Source organism: Euprymna scolopes, chromosome 7 (assembly GCF_053919585.1).
Source record: "Euprymna scolopes isolate OS-2025 chromosome 7, ASM5391958v1, whole genome shotgun sequence".
Classification (NCBI taxonomy): domain Eukaryota; kingdom Metazoa; phylum Mollusca; class Cephalopoda; order Sepiida; family Sepiolidae; genus Euprymna; species Euprymna scolopes.
This window is the reverse complement of record NC_136488.1, coordinates 171,580,055-171,598,729: the sequence shown is the minus strand read 5'-3', so window position 1 is coordinate 171,598,729 and position 18,675 is coordinate 171,580,055. Positions and strand designations below refer to the sequence as shown.

The 18,675-nt window shown below is 29.0% G+C and overlaps 1 protein-coding gene across 1 annotated transcript in view; it reads right to left on the bottom strand.

Annotated features, from left to right (window-relative positions):
• Positions 1 to 356: 356 nt before the first annotated feature.
• The window catches only part of LOC145280148 (uncharacterized), a 276,844-nt gene continuing 258,525 nt past the window's right edge, over positions 357 to 18,675 (bottom strand). The window contains exons 2-3 of the mRNA XM_080131919.1: positions 8,098 to 8,254; positions 357 to 4,826 (exon numbers count right to left, since the gene is read on the bottom strand). Of these exons, the coding sequence (XP_079988045.1) occupies positions 4,672 to 4,826; positions 8,098 to 8,254 (312 nt within the window). The 3' untranslated portion in view covers positions 357 to 4,671. The remainder of the gene's footprint in view (positions 4,827 to 8,097; positions 8,255 to 18,675) is intronic.

Genomic DNA, 18,675 nt, shown 5'->3' with positions numbered 1-18,675 from the left:
AACTGAAAATTGATTAAAAAAAATGAAAATTGATTAAAAAAATGAAAATTGATTTAAAAAATGAAAATTGATTTTAAAAAATGAAAATTAATTTTAAAAACTGAAAATTTATTGAAAAAATGAAAATTGATTAAAAAAATGAAAATTGATTTTAAAAAAATGATAATTAATTTAAAAAAAAATGAAAATTGAGTTAAAAAAAATAAAAATTGATTTAAAAAAAATGAAAAATAATTTAAAAAACTGAAAATTGATTAAAAAAATGAAAATTGATATAAAAAAAAAAAATTAATTTAAAAAAAAATGAAAATTGATTTAAAAAAAATGAAAATTGATTTTTAAAAAATGAAAATTGATTAAAAATGAAAAACAATTTATTTTAAAAACGAAAATAAAAAACATTAATGAAGGAATAAAAAAGAAAAGCCTTTGATTTTGAATCTGCAATTTTAACAACAATAATAAAATCGACGCAAGCACCAATCAAATTGTTACAAAAAAATAAAACATTTCAAATTATGCGTTTCTTTTTTGTCTGATTCTTTTTTTTTTTTTTTTCAAATGAAAATAATTCATTGAGTTGAAATCAATTTGCTCGGATTTTTTTTAGTCATTATTATCTGCAATATCCGTTTCAAACAAAAAATGGTTCAAAACTCGGCCAAGAACCAGCATATTCCGATCTAGAAGCTTGTTGAAATCTCTGCAAGTCTTGATTTCAGAAACGCTTGAGACACCTCGTCAATTTGATATTTGTACCTTTTTACTGAAAAAGTTGCCTGGAAAATTCATATAGAGTCGCTTTTAGCAGTAACAACATAAAAACGTCACTGCAGCAAGTTGTTAAAAACTTGCAAATTTCAATTTTCTAAGCATCGTTATGATGTTACATTTAATTTAATTTTCGATTTTTTAATGATTATCGAAGCTCCACATGGCTGTAATGATAGTGCCATTTTTTTTTTTTTTTTGCTGTAACTATATAGATTCAATACTACTTTTGTTTCGAATAAAAAAACGCTTTAAAATAAGTTAAATGAAAAACTTACCAGTTAGGGATCTTGCCTTTGGTAATATTTATTTGTTAAATATTTATTTTTCACTTCTTTTCTGATTTGTTAAATGCTTAAAATCTCAACGCGACGATAAGAACTGCGTCAAGAAAATATTTAGCAAAATCACTTTTTTTGCAGCCAAATAAGGCACAGTGCCATTTTGATCTAGGTGGCTACTATCTGGTATATAATTTGCAGGAATACTATGTAGGGAGTTGAGCAGCAAGATGTCTGTTTACACTTGAACTTCTGCATGTCAGTACAGTCTTGGAAGCAGGAACCCGAAAGGAATTCCAAAGTCTAGCAATCCTAGGGAAGAAACTATTAGAGTAGAAGGCTTTCTTACATCTAGGGATCTTTACTGTGAAGGGGTGGGATTTTGCTGCTTGTCGGGTTTGTCGGGGATATTTACGTCGAAAAGGTACAAGAGCTTGTAGTTTTTCGGAGCACCTACCATTAAAATACTTGTAAAACAGGCAGAGAGATGCAATGTTTCATCGATGTGACAGATGTTTAAGTATAGCTGACAGTGAGGGGCCTGTTAGATTAGCAAGTCTCTTTTGAATCCTGTCTAAGAGTGAGAGACTTTTTTTTTTTTATTACATTTTCATCCCAAACAAGGCACATTGCCACTTTGGTGTAAGGGACTACTATCAAGGACATAAGCTGCTGGGATACTATGTAGAGAGTTGGGCAACAAGATGTCAGTTTACGTTACACTTGAACTTCTGCATGTCAGTACAGTTGGGGAAGCAGGGATCCGGAATGGAATTCCAAAGTCTAGCTGTTCTGGGGAAGAAATTACTGGAGTAGAAAGTTTTCTTACATCTAGGGATCTCAACTGTGAAGGGGTGGGATTTAGCTGCTTGTCGGGTTTGTCGAGGGTATTTACGTCATGTGGGCACAAGTGCTTGCAGTTCGTCATAGCATTCACCATTAAAATACTTGTAGAACAGGCAGAGGGATGCAACATTTCGTTGATGGGACAGAGGCTGAAGCTTAGATGACAGTTCAGGACCGCTCAAGTTGGAGACTCTTTTTTGGACTTTGTCAAGGAGCTAGAGACTAGTAGCAGATGCACCAGCCCAAATATGACAACAATACTCAATACATGGGCGAATCGTGGCCTTATAGAGGTATAGGATACTTTCAGGTGTTAGTAGCTTTCTAGCACAGTAGAGAGAACACACCTTCTGCACAGCGGCACTGGCAATGCTCTCAATGTAATTGTTCCAACTCATGTTTCCTGTGAACGTTAGGCCAAGGAGTTTAAAAGATGTACTTTCAGATAATGAATCTTTGGCTATTACTATTGGTGATAGAGAAGGTTTCTTGAAGGAAACAAGTTTAGTCTTGGCAGCATTGAATGTGACCATCCATTTTTGTCCCCATTCCACTACAGATTGGAAGTCATCCTCTAGTGTTTCTGCCATTTCCTTAGATATGTGTTCATTTGTTTTCCTGTCGTATCTGTTATAGAGCGTGATGTCATCAGCATATATACCCATCTCACAGACAATTTTGTCAGGGAGGTCATTTCTGGATATTAGGAATAATAGAGGTCCAAGGATAGACCCCTGAGGCACTCCCGCATTTATATCATATTGTTTAGATGTACAACCTGGATTTTTATCTTATCTAAGGATTTAATTACGTTATGTAAAAAGTGCACCATTCCAAATGTGGCAACAATAATTTTAAGTTATTAGACCTAAGAATGTGAAATTTGCTAGGGAAAATCTAGTCAAATCGTCTCAGTATAAAATATATATTTTCTTAACGATGTGTACAGAATGGAATGATGAAATTGTTGCCCTAGAAAAGACGACATGATTCCATTTCCGTTTGATGAAACCAGGTTGCATTTTTTGTTGCAGACCTTCTACCAGTTGGCCCCCGACCTGAACCCACTGGGCAACTTCATTTAGTCATATGTTGAGAACATCACCAACACGACCTCCAACAAAACCAAAGCCAGCCTGATTGCCGCCATTCGCTGAGTATTCGCTGAGCTCCTGCCAGTGCTTGTGGAAAAGGCATGCTCCTAGTTCCAGACCCGTATCGAGGTGGTGATTGAGGCTGAAGACGGCTACATTGAATAGATGTCAGCTCTACTACATAATCAAGTTACCTGAATTGATTTTTTCAATAAAAGTTTTAAAATAAAGCTGTAGTGTTGTTTTCTTTAGGGCGACACTTTTATCGTTCCACCGTGTACGTTTGAAGAAACCAATAAACCATTCGAAAAGTGGCAACTAATTTTAATGAGATTTAAATAAAAAACGGATCAACCGTAATTGAGAGCGACCCGAAGTCTTCGTCTTCATTGCCTACTACATCGAAATGTAGGGGAGGGCATCATTGGTTTCTGTGAATTGGAACCATTCACCCTTGATCGCATGAAGCATCAAGTATGATTTTTTAAGTCTTTGGTAGGATTTGACTGAAGATTGAACCCTGGTCTCCTGGCCGATTAGCGAACACTCTAGCCACTGAGACTGAAATCATAAGTAAATAACACCAAATGAAACGGATTCTCAAAATCATTTCGGTCACTTGAGCAAGGTTTGAAAATCAATGTATGCAAATATGTAGCCAAAAATATTTGCATGAATAAAAAAATTATACTTAAATCATTTCTTATACATACAGATTAGAAATATTACAATGATGTACTATGCGTTCATCTTTTTTAGTCTTTTTCACTGGCATCAGCTAACCTTAAAAAAGGAATAATTAATGAAAGATATATGATGTAACTAACCAACCCGGCCGATAATAAAATTGCGCAGCATTAAATGAAGTAATATTATAAATATTAAACGTTGTTTGTGTTCATTCATTCGTCAAAAACAAGTTTCCAGCTATGAACAGAGAAGACCAGGATTAGCTATGCGTTTCGCTATGGTGATCGCAGATATTAGGTAGAGTCACAGAAATAATGCAGAAATATTGCGTCTTTGCGGTGACCAGCGGAGCTACTACCTTTCCACAGGGTCGTTTTTAGTGTGGGACGAAATCTCGAGCCCGAAAAGGCATCCAGTGCCGGTTTTCAAAAAAAAAAAAAAAAAAAGTGGCCAGAGACTTTCATCGACATTCTCTTACAAGTGAGAGCGCTTCAGGCGACTGCCAATAAATAAACTTATCTTTCTCTCTGAGGATAATGCCTGGGAGTATGGACTGAAAGGGTCGTATCAGGTAAGTATGCAACGCAGAACCCACTGTTGGGTGTGAAGGGTCCCTCATCGCACTTTATTTTCCGGGGGCCCCTTAACATTTAAAACTTCAAAACCCCAAAATGGGCGCTCAAGCAAAGGGTGATAGAATAACGGGATAAAATATTATCCGAGCAATTTGATATCATTTTTGTTGAAATGCACAACATGCCCTTTGTTTCTTCTTTCGCTCGCTCTCTCTTTCTCTCTCTCTCTCTCTCTCTCTCTCTCATGCATACTCTCTCTCTCTCTCTCTCTCTCTCTCTCTCTCTCTCTCTCTCTCTCTCTCTCTCTCTCTCTCTCTCTTTCTCTCCTCTTGTGTCTTTTCAACTTTCTCAACATTATAGATGCCATTAGCGCATCGATATCACTGTTTGTTTGTTTGTTTGTTTGTTTGTTTGTTATACTCTGATCTCCAAGTCTTTTTTAATTGTTGAGCCGTTGTTTCCGTTGTACGTGGCGAGAAGCGACTTGCTTATTTCCGGGTTGCTATGGGCGAATCGTTTCGAATTCAAAATCTGTTGCCCGAAATTCTTCTTGTCTTCCATGTCAAATTCTGAAAATAAATAAATAAATAAATAAAGTAAAACAAAATAAAATAAAACAAAGTTAAACAAAATAAAATAAAAACAAAATTAAACAAAATAAAATAAAACAAGATTAAACAAAATTATATTAAAATAAAATAAATCAAAATAAAATGAAACAAAATAAAATAAAATAAAAACAAATGAAATAAAACTAAATAAAACAAATTAAAATAAAATAAAACAAATTTTTAAAAAATAAAATAAAACAAAATTAAACAAAATTATATTAAAATAAAATAAAATAAAATAAATCAAAATAAAATAAAACAAATTAAAATAAAATAAAACTAAATAAAATAAAACTAAATAAAATAAAACAAATTTTTAAAAAATAAAATAAAACAAAATAAAATAAAACAAAATTTTAAAAAATAAATAAAACAAATTTTAAAAAAATAAAATAAAACAAAATAAAATAAAATAGAATAAAACAAAAACATAATCAACAAAAATGTATTACAAAATTCATTAAAACAACTGATGAGGAATTGGACAGAATTGGTCGACCCAAAAGAGAGAATTATTCTTAGCAATCTTACGCTATAATTAATTGCTTAGAAATCAATAGTTAAAATTATAACTTTACCGAACTTATTAAAATTTATATTTATTGCTAAAAAATTCCGTCTGTTTTTTTTTTTTAAGTGGATAATTATGCAAATCATTTGCCGCATTCGATTTGCAAATTTTGTGAATGTCTGATCGTCAAATTACAATACATTACAATACAATTAGAAAATTTAAAAAAAGTTTCTTTTCAAGCGCTTCTGGAGAGTTCATAAAATAGATAAGAAAAGTGTTCTTTTTTCCGGGGCTCCAAAAAGTTCCAAGTCGTAGTGTTCCATTTTAGAAATTCTAGAATGTTCCATCCACAATGACTATAAATAGACGCTAATAGCGTCATAAGTTCAGTTATTAAATATGCTTTGAGAATGGAATGCTATCTTGGAGCGACCTGTCAACTATTTATGATCCTGGCTAATTTCCTGGGATAAAATCCGGTCATAAGGAATTCCTGAAACAAGCTAATTGCCCCCACAAAAAAACTGAATTCTTGGTAAATATTGATTTTTCTGATCTTATATTCTGACCAAGCCAATATACTGAGGACACTAGAGGATGACCTCCAATCTGTAGTGGAATCGAGACAAAAATGGATGGTCACGTTCAATGCTGCCAAGACTAAGCTTGTTTCCTTCAATAACTACAAGAAACCTTCTTTACCACCAATAGCAATGGTCAAAAACATATTATCTGAAAGTACTTCCTTTAAACTCCTCGGCCTAACGTTTATAGGGAACATGAACTGGAATAGATCGACGTGACTACCCCCGACAAAGCCGACAAGCCACTAAGTCTCACTCCTTTACAATAGAGATCTCTGGGTGCAAGAACGCCTTTTACTCCAATAGTTTCTTCCCCAGAACTGCAAGTCTTTGGAATTCGCTTCCGGGATTCTGCTTTCCCAACTGTACTGATATGCAGAAGTTCAAGTGTAATGTGAACAAACATCTTTCTACTCATCTCCCTTCATAATGCCTCTGCAAATTATGTCCCCGATAGTAGCCCCCTACTTTAAAGTGGCACAGTGCCTTGTTTGGGGTGAAAATAAAAAAAAAAATCTAGATTAACCTAAAACCAGATTTATCTCCCTTGCACACTTTTTTCTCGTAAATAATTCTTTTATTTTTTATTTTTTTTTTTTTTTTCAATATATCTTATATGACTACCCCGAGATATTTTCTTGCACAGAACACTTGCGAGTTACCACTTATTAAGGTCTGAAGGCCACTCGAGGGTAAATGTCAATGAACATAAGGTGGGAGTTTAGTAAACATTAATGGTATAGATTGGGTAAAATATGATGATTTATGAGGGACTGCTCAACAATAATTTGTTTACATTGGACTTGAAGGCTACCATATTGTATTCAACTGGGAAGCAGACCAGCAGAACAGTATTGCACAGTTCTGAAAAAGAAGCTTTGTTACTGGAATCTGGAAGCATGGATAAAGAGGGGTGAACTCATGTAGAGTGGTTGTAGCTAGTCGAGTGTTTTTGTAAAAGTTTGGTAAGGGGAATCATAGATTGGAGTTCAGTCGAGCACTTGCCATGAAATTAACGATAGAGCAGAGACAGGTTCGCAACATCTTTTCTGTGGAAAAGAGATTGTAGGGAAGGGAAAAGGGTATCGCCCACCAAGTTTCGAAGCAGGTTTTGAACTCTATCAAGGCTGGATATCAGAATCAAGCAAACTATTTCTGGCACACACGTTCTCTTTGGACCAAACAAACAAAACACAAAACATTCAAGACACAAATTTAACCTTTCCTCCCATTACAGGAAAAAATAACCTAATCCACCTGATAAGTTATAGTCATAGTAAAACGTATTACAGGGTGGAACGATACATTTGTCGCCCTAAAAAACAACATACAGTTTTATTTTAAAACTGTTTTTGAAAAAAAATCAATTTATGTAACTTGATTATGTAGTAGAGCTGACATCTATTCAATGTAGTCGCCTTTCCATCTAACATCGTTGACCAATTTTGACCTTGAAGTAATATTTTTTAGCTCTGCACATCAGGTGGCTTCATACCTTGTCTGGTGCGATTTCCCTATAAAAGAATACAATTATAAATTACTTAAAACTTTTATTCAGTCATGACTGATCTAACCTCAAACCTTCCTCAGATGAATCGTAATGTGCTTGGGTATCCATATGGAAATTCAAATGAAAGTCCTTATTTTATCCATGAGGATAGATTGTTCCTGTTCTGTCAGCCATGATCGAGTAGACGCCTTCAGCAAGGACCCATGATGCAACAGATAAATGGGTCAGAATCTATTCCATCTAACATTTAATGTTGTCAAGTTTTTTTAATCTTGAAATAGTATTTCTTTAGCTCCTTACATCAAGTGACTTCATGTCTTGTCTGGAGTGATTTCCATTAAAAAATATATTATGTTATTAGTAGGGTTATGACAACAGTATATTTTTATCATTGTTATGACTCTCGAGTATATATCCGACACAAAAACAGTTAATCAATCAAGAACCACATCACTCTATATAAAAGCATATAAGATATCAACGGATACACACTCGAGTCAAAACAATGAAAAGAATATGCTGTTGTCATAGCCCTAGTTATTAGTGATAAAAAGCAATTTTATTCAATCAAATTTCTATTCATTAATTTTGGTAAAAAAAACATTGTGTGGTTATCATTACCCGAGATCTCCCAGTCTTCCCAATACGAATCATCGTCAAAGCTCTGTACTTCGTGCTGTTCGGCCGCCTGTTGCCGCTGTCTCTTAAGCCGTTCAATGTTGTCCTGACATTGTTGCAACTGTGAGAGAAGAACTTTATCTTGAGCTCTGATGAAGTTCTGAAAAAGAAGAAAACACAGTTTGAAACAATTTCATACAAATCACTGGATTGGTAAAACTTTCATTAGATTTTTTTCTTTTTTTAATTACATTTTCACTCCAAACAAGGCACGGTGCCACTTTGATGTAGGGGGATACTATCAGGGACCTAAGTTGCAGGGATACTATGTAGGGAGTTGAGCAGCAAGATGTCTGTACACATTATATTTGAACTTCTGCATGTCAGTGCAGTTTGAGGAAGCAGGCACCTGAAAGGGAATTCCAAGATCTAGCAGTTCTGTGGAAGAAACTATACAAGCAAAAGGCTTTTTTACATCTAGGGATCTCTGCTGTGTAGGGGTGGGACTTTGCTGCTTGTCGGGTTTGTCGAAGGGTATTCACGTCAAGAGGGTACAAGGGCTTGTAGGTCGTTGGACCACACACCATTAAAATACTTGTAGAACAGGCAGAGGGATGCAACATTTTGTCGATGGAACAGAGGTTGAGGCTTAGATGACAGTTCAGGACTTGGATTTATTAATGAGATCCAAACATAACGGTTTTTTGGAAGATTGGAGGAATAAGGAATAAAAAGTTGTTATAGAAACCTAAAAAAAATGACCTCCAGTCTGTAGTGGAATGGTGACGTAAATAGATGGTAGCACTTAATGCTGCTAAGACTCGGCTTCTTTCCTAATTAACAATTATGAGAAACCTCCTTAACCACCGACCGCCATGATTAATAATATGCTACCTTAGAGTTCATCATTTAAACACTTTGGCTTAACATTCACAGACAATATGAAATGGAACAAATACATTGAAGACATTGCCAAGGCTGCTGCAAAGAAGGCAGGCTCTCTCTACCATGCTAGAAAACTACTTACAAGTGACAGTATCCTGTACCTCTATAAAGTCGCCATTCGGTGTATTGTTGCCACATCTGAGCTGGTGCATTAACCACTAATTCCTCCCTCTTGGACAGAGTACAATAAAACAGTCTTTAACCTAATAGGTCCTGCATTGTCTACCAACTTCCAGCTCCTGTCCCATCACCATAGTGTTGCATTCCTGTGTTTATTTTACAAGTACTTCCACAGAATGTGTTCTGACGAATATACTGTACTTGTACCCCCCTCAACATAACTACCCCCAACAAACCATACTATCAGCAAAATCTCACCCCCTCCACTGCAGAGGTTCCCAGATATCAAAAAACTTTCCATTCAAATAGCTTCTCTTTGAACTACTTGCCTTTATTATTTCCGTCCTGCCTCCTATTTCTCTGACTGTACCAACATTCATAAATTTAAATGTGATGTGAACAAACATCTTGCTTCTCAACTTCCTATTTCTTGAATCAAATAGAGGATGGTTACATCTAATGCTGCCACGACAATGCTCCAAAAACTCAAATTAACCCAACAAACAGCAAAATCACACCCCTTCACTGTTGAAATCCCTAGATAACTAAAAGTCTTTTACTTTAATAGTTTCTTCCCTCAGACTTTGGAATTCTTTCCCTGTTTTCTACTTCCCTGACTTTATTTTAAATTTAAATGTCATGTGAACAAAGTTCTGCGATTGAAATTTGTCATTCAACAGAAGTAAGTTGGTATTATTTGGATTTTTCGGATTACTTTTCTCATTTTGAGTGTCATTTTCACAACATTTTGGCCAATATAACCTCCGACCTTCTTCTGGTATATCTTGTCGAACTCTGAAATCTTTCTGCTGAACTCGGGAATCTGCACGACAGATCTCTTTATCTATTCCATGAGGGTTGCTTGTTCTTGCTCCTTCAGCCATGGCTATATATAAATCTTTAATAATTCGCGGTTGTTATCTTAGTTTCGTCTGCACTGATGATTAAACCTTCAACCTTCGGACGTGGCGGACTAGTCTCTTGCTCTTAGATAGGGTTCAAAAGAGAGTCGCCAACCTGATAGGTTGCTTCTTTTTAAACTGCCATCTAAACTTCATCCGCTGTTCCTTCGACGAACTGTTGCATCCCTCTGCCTGTTTTACCAGTATTTTAATGGTTGATGCTCTGACGAACTACAAGCCCTTGTGCCCCCTCGATATAAATACCCCCGACAAACCCAACAAGCAGCCCAGACCCAATGCTACACAGTAGAGATCCCTAGATTTAAGAAAGCCTTCTACTTTAATAGTTTCTTCCTCAGAACTGCTAGACTCTGGAACTCCCTTCCGGGTTCCTGTTTCCTAACTGTATTGACATGTAGAAGTTCAAGTTTAATGTGAATCGATATCTTGTTGTTCAACTCCCTACATAGTATCTTTACAACTACTGTTCCCGATAGTAGCCCCCTACATCAAAGTGACACTGTACCTTGTTGGGGGTGAAAAAAAAAAGTACTAAGTTTAATTGAGTTCTAATTAACACTCTTTTGCAATTCAAGATGAGAACGCTAGTCCGAATGATTCAAATTATCCTCATCTCAAAAATTCAGAAATAGAAAATCGATTTGTACGTTCAACAGTATTAGGACAATGGATTGGCTACAGCAGCTCTGGTGAAATATGAATGTATCTCTTGGCAAGCAAAGACGTTTGTTCACACACATCTCGTATATTGCGATGCACAGCTACACACGTAGAAAACGAAGATATTAAACCTGACATAGAGATATGGAACAAGAAAAAAAAGTAGCAACCTTAGTAGAAGTTTATGCCTCCAACGATGCTGGGTCAAACACAGCTGAGAAGAAAAATATAACGAAATGCCAAAGTCTTATGTATACGACATGAAAAGAAACTGGAATCTTAGGAAGATCTCCATCATTCGAGTAATTATAAGAGCAACTAGACCCATGAAAAAGAATTTCAAAAACTACCTGACAAATATACCCGGTGAACGAAGTGCAAGTAAGATTCAAACAATTGCACTTAAAGAGATGGTTAGAATTTTAAAAAGATCTCTTGGTTGGAATGTATGAGATAGCGAGTGAATGTTTGACATCCAGTAGGATACTTCATTCCCAGCTTAAACAAAATAATAAGAAAATTTTTAAAAAAAAAGGATCACTTGACTGTGGTGGCGCATACGAAATTGCCACTCACTGCGTACAGATGGCCACCTTAACTATTGCTCTCTGCTGACTTTGGTGTCGAAAAAAACTGAAACGCTAGAAAGCTATGAGAAAAACTTGGATCAAAAACAGAAAAAAAGCAGATTCGTTTAGTCTTTTCAACAGTATTAGCTTGGCTGAAGCGACTCTCGTGAAATTCAAATGTAGTTCTTGAAAAGCAAAGACGTTTATTTATAACTAGCGGGACCTGTGGAAATTCCACAGCGACATCTTTCATATGTAATATATTGCTGCTGGGCATTCTGTGGAAGTTCAGCGTGAATTGAGACCCCACGATGAACTCCAATCTCTGCCCCCCCCCTCGCCAATCTTTCACGAAAAACACCCGTCTAGCTGAATCCACTGTGAAAAATTTCCCCCACTCTATATCTGTGCCTAAATCAAAACGCGGATTTCATGAACAAAGCTTCTTTCTTAGAACTGCACGCCTGTGGAACTCTGTTCCGTCTGCCTGCTTCCCTCCGGACTACAACTTGGATGTCTTCAAGTCCAATGTTAACAAATTCCTAATGAACCGCCCCCCTAATTAAACACTTCATCAAATCTCCTCACTAACGTAATGTACTTGCAATAACCCTTATCCCTGAGTGGCTTCCGGGCCTTGATAAGTGGTGATCACTGTGTAAAAAAAAAAAAAAAAAAAAAAAAACGATACTATTGTAGACATTTTGTGAACAAATTCACCATTTTCTGGGTAGGTGTGCGCATGCCTTTTTTTTTTTTTTTTTTTCAAACCAAGTAGCAAAACAAATCTATGAATAAGCGACAAAACTAAAGTGCGGCCAATTTAGCAACTGGGACTTGCTCTCTAGTGGAGGGAGGCGATGGTGATTTGTAAATGAAAATAAATTAACGTTGACATTTGTAATTTTTATTGGGTTGAGAGGGAGACTCTAAAGTGCACTTGAAAAGAACCGGAAGACGTTACTTCACCGTAACTCTTTTTAGTGGTGAAAAAAGGCGCGTCCGAATGAGATAAACAGGGACCTTCTCAATTGTTTTGTTTGATAACGAGTTCAACTGAGTGACTCGACTGATCTTATGAAGATATTATTATTTACTCAATAGGAGTTCATCAGTAATTGCTCACTGACAAAACTGAATGTCACGTGACTACAATTCTCTTCAGATTTCCAGTACTTTCCACCTCTTTTCATAACAATTGCAAATGAATTTGCATTATCGCAACAGCCGTTTGACATTGACTTATCGCTAACATTAACCATTTGTCTTCACTTAAAATTGGTTGGCAATAAGCCTCTCCAAGACCCCAGTCTCTTTTGCAACCATCCAGTGGAGGTCTGTTTGGTGCTTTGTCTCTTTGGTCTTTCCATCTTACTTGGCCTTTCTCGTTTTTTTGGGGTTTTTTTTTTACATGAGAGTCACCACTTATCAAGGCCCGAAGGCCACTCAGGGATAAGGGTTATTGCGTGTACAGTAATCAATGAGATAGTATTGTAGTAATCATTACGGTGAAGTAACTTCTTCCGGTTTTGATAGAGTGTCTTACTTTAGGGGGCGGTTTGTCAGGAGTTTGTTTATGTTGGACTTGAAGACGTCCAAGTTGTAGTCAGGTGGGAAACAGGCAAGCGGCGATTTTTTGGTCTGGTCAAAGCCAAAACTACAGTAGTATTTGCGTGCGTGAGGGCGTGTGAGTGTGTGTGTGTGTGTGTGTGTGTGTGTGTGTGTGTGTGTGTGTGTGTGTGTGTGTGTGTGTGCGTGGTGGTGTAGTCAATTTAATTTTGTAGTTTCAGTTTTCTTGGTTCCATATGGTGTTCCCCAATCTTTTTGTCTTGTTTCTGTTGTTGCTTCTATGTGGCTGGTTAGCGTTAGTAGCTCATATAGATTGGTTTCCATATTCAAAAGTTTATCTTAAAATTGTGGCTGTTTCCACCGTTACCGTCTGTTGTATAATATGCCTTTCCCTTGATTCCAATTTCTCCTTGGCTTTTTTTCTAAGTTCTTTGGGTCTGTTCATATTTCGCCTACAATTTTTAGTATTAGAACGATTGTTTTTCATTTTTTGTATTCGTTTCAGTTCTTTGGCAAGTTCTGCAGTTTTATCCATTTTCCCCCCTCGTTTTTCATCTTCATTTAATGCTGAGATGGCAAAATCAACAGTTTGATAGTTTCTTTCCTTCTTGTTAATTTTTATGATGTCCGATATGCTTGGATGGGTTTATCTGTTTGTACCTCCAAAGATTATGAGTGGTAGTGGTATTATTATTATTATTATTATTATTATTATTATTATTATTATTATTATTATTATTATTATTATTATTATTATTATTATTATTATTATTATTATTATTATTATTATTATTATTATTATTATTATTATTATTATTATTATTATTATTATTATTATTATTATTATTATTATTATTATTATTATTATTATTATTATTATTATTATTATTATTATTATTATTATTATTATTATTATTATTATTATTATTATTATTATTATTATTATTATTATTATTATTATTATTATTATTATTATTATTATTATTATTATTATTATTATTATTATTATTATTATTATTATTATTATTATTATTATTATTATTATTATTATTATTATTATTATTATTATTATTATTATTATTATTATTATTATTATTATTATTATTATTATTATTATTATTATTATTATTATTATTATTATTATTATTATTATTATTATTATTATTATTATTATTATTATTATTATTATTATTATTATTATTATTATTATTATTATTATTATTATTATTATTATTATTATTATTATTATTATTATTATTATTATTATTATTATTATTATTATTATTATTATTATTATTATTATTATTATTATTATTATTATTATTATTATTATTATTATTATTATTATTATTATTATTATTATTATTATTATTATTATTATTATTATTATTATTATTATTATTATTATTATTATTATTATTATTATTATTATTATTATTATTATTATTATTATTATTATTATTATTATTATTATTATTATTATTATTATTATTATTATTATTATTATTATTATTATTATTATTATTATTATTATTATTATTATTATTATTATTATTATTATTATTATTATTATTATTATTATTATTATTATTATTATTATTATTATTATTATTATTATTATTATTATTATTATTATTATTATTATTATTATTATTATTATTATTATTATTATTATTATTATTATTATTATTATTATTATTATTATTATTATTATTATTATTATTATTATTATTATTATTATTATTATTATTATTATTATTATTATTATTATTATTATTATTATTATTATTATTATTATTATTATTATTATTATTATTATTATTATTATTATTATTATTATTATTATTATTATTATTATTATTATTATTATTATTATTATTATTATTATTATTATTATTATTATTATTATTATTATTATTATTATTATTATTATTATTATTATTATTATTATTATTATTATTATTATTATTATTATTATTATTATTATTATTATTATTATTATTATTATTATTATTATTATTATTATTATTATTATTATTATTATTATTATTATTATTATTATTATTATTATTATTATTATTATTATTATTATTATTATTATTATTATTATTATTATTATTATTATTATTATTATTATTATTATTATTATTATTATTATTATTATTATTATTATTATTATTATTATTATTATTATTATTATTATTATTATTATTATTATTATTATTATTATTATTATTATTATTATTATTATTATTATTATTATTATTATTATTATTATTATTATTATTATTATTATTATTATTATTATTATTATTATTATTATTATTATTATTATTATTATTATTATTATTATTATTATTATTATTATTATTATTATTATTATTATTATTATTATTATTATTATTATTATTATTATTATTATTATTATTATTATTATTATTATTATTATTATTATTATTATTATTATTATTATTATTATTATTATTATTATTATTATTATTATTATTATTATTATTATTATTATTATTATTATTATTATTATTATTATTATTATTATTATTATTATTATTATTATTATTATTATTATTATTATTATTATTATTATTATTATTATTATTATTATTATTATTATTATTATTATTATTATTATTATTATTATTATTATTATTATTATTATTATTATTATTATTATTATTATTATTATTATTATTATTATTATTATTATTATTATTATTATTATTATTATTATTATTATTATTATTATTATTATTATTATTATTATTATTATTATTATTATTATTATTATTATTATTATTATTATTATTATTATTATTATTATTATTATTATTATTATTATTATTATTATTATTATTATTATTATTATTATTATTATTATTATTATTATTATTATTATTATTATTATTATTATTATTATTATTATTATTATTATTATTATTATTATTATTATTATTATTATTATTATTATTATTATTATTATTATTATTATTATTATTATTATTATTATTATTATTATTATTATTATTATTATTATTATTATTATTATTATTATTATTATTATTATTATTATTATTATTATTATTATTATTATTATTATTATTATTATTATTATTATTATTATTATTATTATTATTATTATTATTATTATTATTATTATTATTATTATTATTATTATTATTATTATTATTATTATTATTATTATTATTATTATTATTATTATTATTATTATTATTATTATTATTATTATTATTATTATTATTATTATTATTATTATTATTATTATTATTATTATTATTATTATTATTATTATTATTATTATTATTATTATTATTATTATTATTATTATTATTATTATTATTATTATTATTATTATTATTATTATTATTATTATTATTATTATTATTATTATTATTATTATTATTATTATTATTATTATTATTATTATTATTATTATTATTATTATTATTATTATTATTATTATTATTATTATTATTATTATTATTATTATTATTATTATTATTATTATTATTATTATTATTATTATTATTATTATTATTATTATTATTATTATTATTATTATTATTATTATTATTATTATTATTATTATTATTATTATTATTATTATTATTATTATTATTATTATTATTATTATTATTATTATTATTATTATTATTATTATTATTATTATTATTATTATTATTATTATTATTATTATTATTATTATTATTATTATTATTATTATTATTATTATTATTATTATTATTATTATTATTATTATTATTATTATTATTATTATTATTATTATTATTATTATTATTATTATTATTATTATTATTATTATTATTATTATTATTATTATTATTATTATTATTATTATTATTATTATTATTATTATTATTATTATTATTATTATTATTATTATTATTATTATTATTATTATTATTATTATTATTATTATTATTATTATTATTATTATTATTATTATTATTATTATTATTATTATTATTATTATTATTATTATTATTATTATTATTATTATTATTATTATTATTATTATTATTATTATTATTATTATTATTATTATTATTATTATTATTATTATTATTATTATTATTATTATTATTATTATTATTATTATTATTATTATTATTATTATTATTATTATTATTATTATTATTATTATTATTATTATTATTATTATTATTATTATTATTATTATTATTATTATTATTATTATTATTATTATTATTATTATTATTATTATTATTATTATTATTATTATTATTATTATTATTATTATTATTATTATTATTATTATTATTATTATTATTATTATTATTATTATTATTATTATTATTATTATTATTATTATTATTATTATTATTATTATTATTATTATTATTATTATTATTATTATTATTATTATTATTATTATTATTATTATTATTATTATTATTATTATTATTATTATTATTATTATTATTATTATTATTATTATTATTGGCTCACATGGAGCTTTCACACAAGTCAACAAACGATCTGATTGGAAACCTGTGGTGTTCTCTGGAAGCTGAGTGACCACAAGTCTTCCCAGACGTCCAGCTCTCTCCACCTTCTTCGATAGCATTTGCAAATGAATTTGCATCATTGCAACAGCCGATTACCATTGATTTCTCGTTGGTAGTGGCCATTGGTTTATACTGGAATTTGAGTGGCACTCAGCCTCCCCAAGGTCCCAGTTCTCTTTGCGCTTGTCCAGCTGAGGTTTGGTTGGTGCTCTCTCCTCGGTCTTTCAGTCCTTATTGACCCTTTTCGGCCCTTTGGTATCACTTTTTTATAGGGGGGAAAGGTGATCAAACAATGGGGGGGAGATGCATGATGGGGGTGTAGAACTTGCAGATATGCAGCTTCGGTGTTCTTCATTCCCTGTAACGCTTATTCGTTATATTGTCTTCTTGTATTATTCTCCGCATTCAAGGGTTTTCCTTAATATTTCAGTCGTTTTCATTATTGTTAGTCATTGTACTTTTGCAGTTATTCCTCTGATTCCAATTTCTGACATTCTTTTTTCAAAGTTTTTCAGAATTGTTCCTAGTGCTCCTACTATTATCGGTACTATTTTGATTTTCTTCATCATCCAAATCCCTTTTAACTCTCTGGCTCGCTCTGTGTATTTGCTTCGTTTCTCCTTTTCTTTCATGCTCACCCTGTGGTCAGCTGGGACTGCAAAGTCTACGATTTGACAGGATTTTTCTTTCTTGTTAATTATTACGACATCTGGTCTTCTTGCTTGGATGGGTTTGTCCGTCTGTATGTCCATGTCCCATAGGATTTTGTGGTTCTCTTTTTCGAGTGCTGTTGCAGGTTTATGCTTGTACCAATTGTCTGTACGCTCAAAATGCAGTCGTTTACACAATTCCCAGTGCACCCCCCTTCCCACTTGGTCATGCTTGTTTTTGTATTCCTTTTGGGCAAGTTTGTTGCATTCACTTACTATATGGTTTATCGTTTCGTCTCTTTGTCCACAGAGTCTGCATTTGCTGTTTTCTTGTGTTTTATCGATCCTTGCTTTGATATAATTGGTTCTTATCGAGTTATCTTGTGCTGCAGTTATTAGAGATTCAGTTTCTCGGTTTATATGTCCTTCTCGCATCCATGTCCAGGTGTTTTCGTTATTCTCATCTTTTGTCATTCTTATGAATCTTCCGTGGAGTTGTTTCTCTTCCCATTTCTTTTTTCTCGTTTTGTCGTTTGTCTCTCTGTTTTCTGTTTTGTTG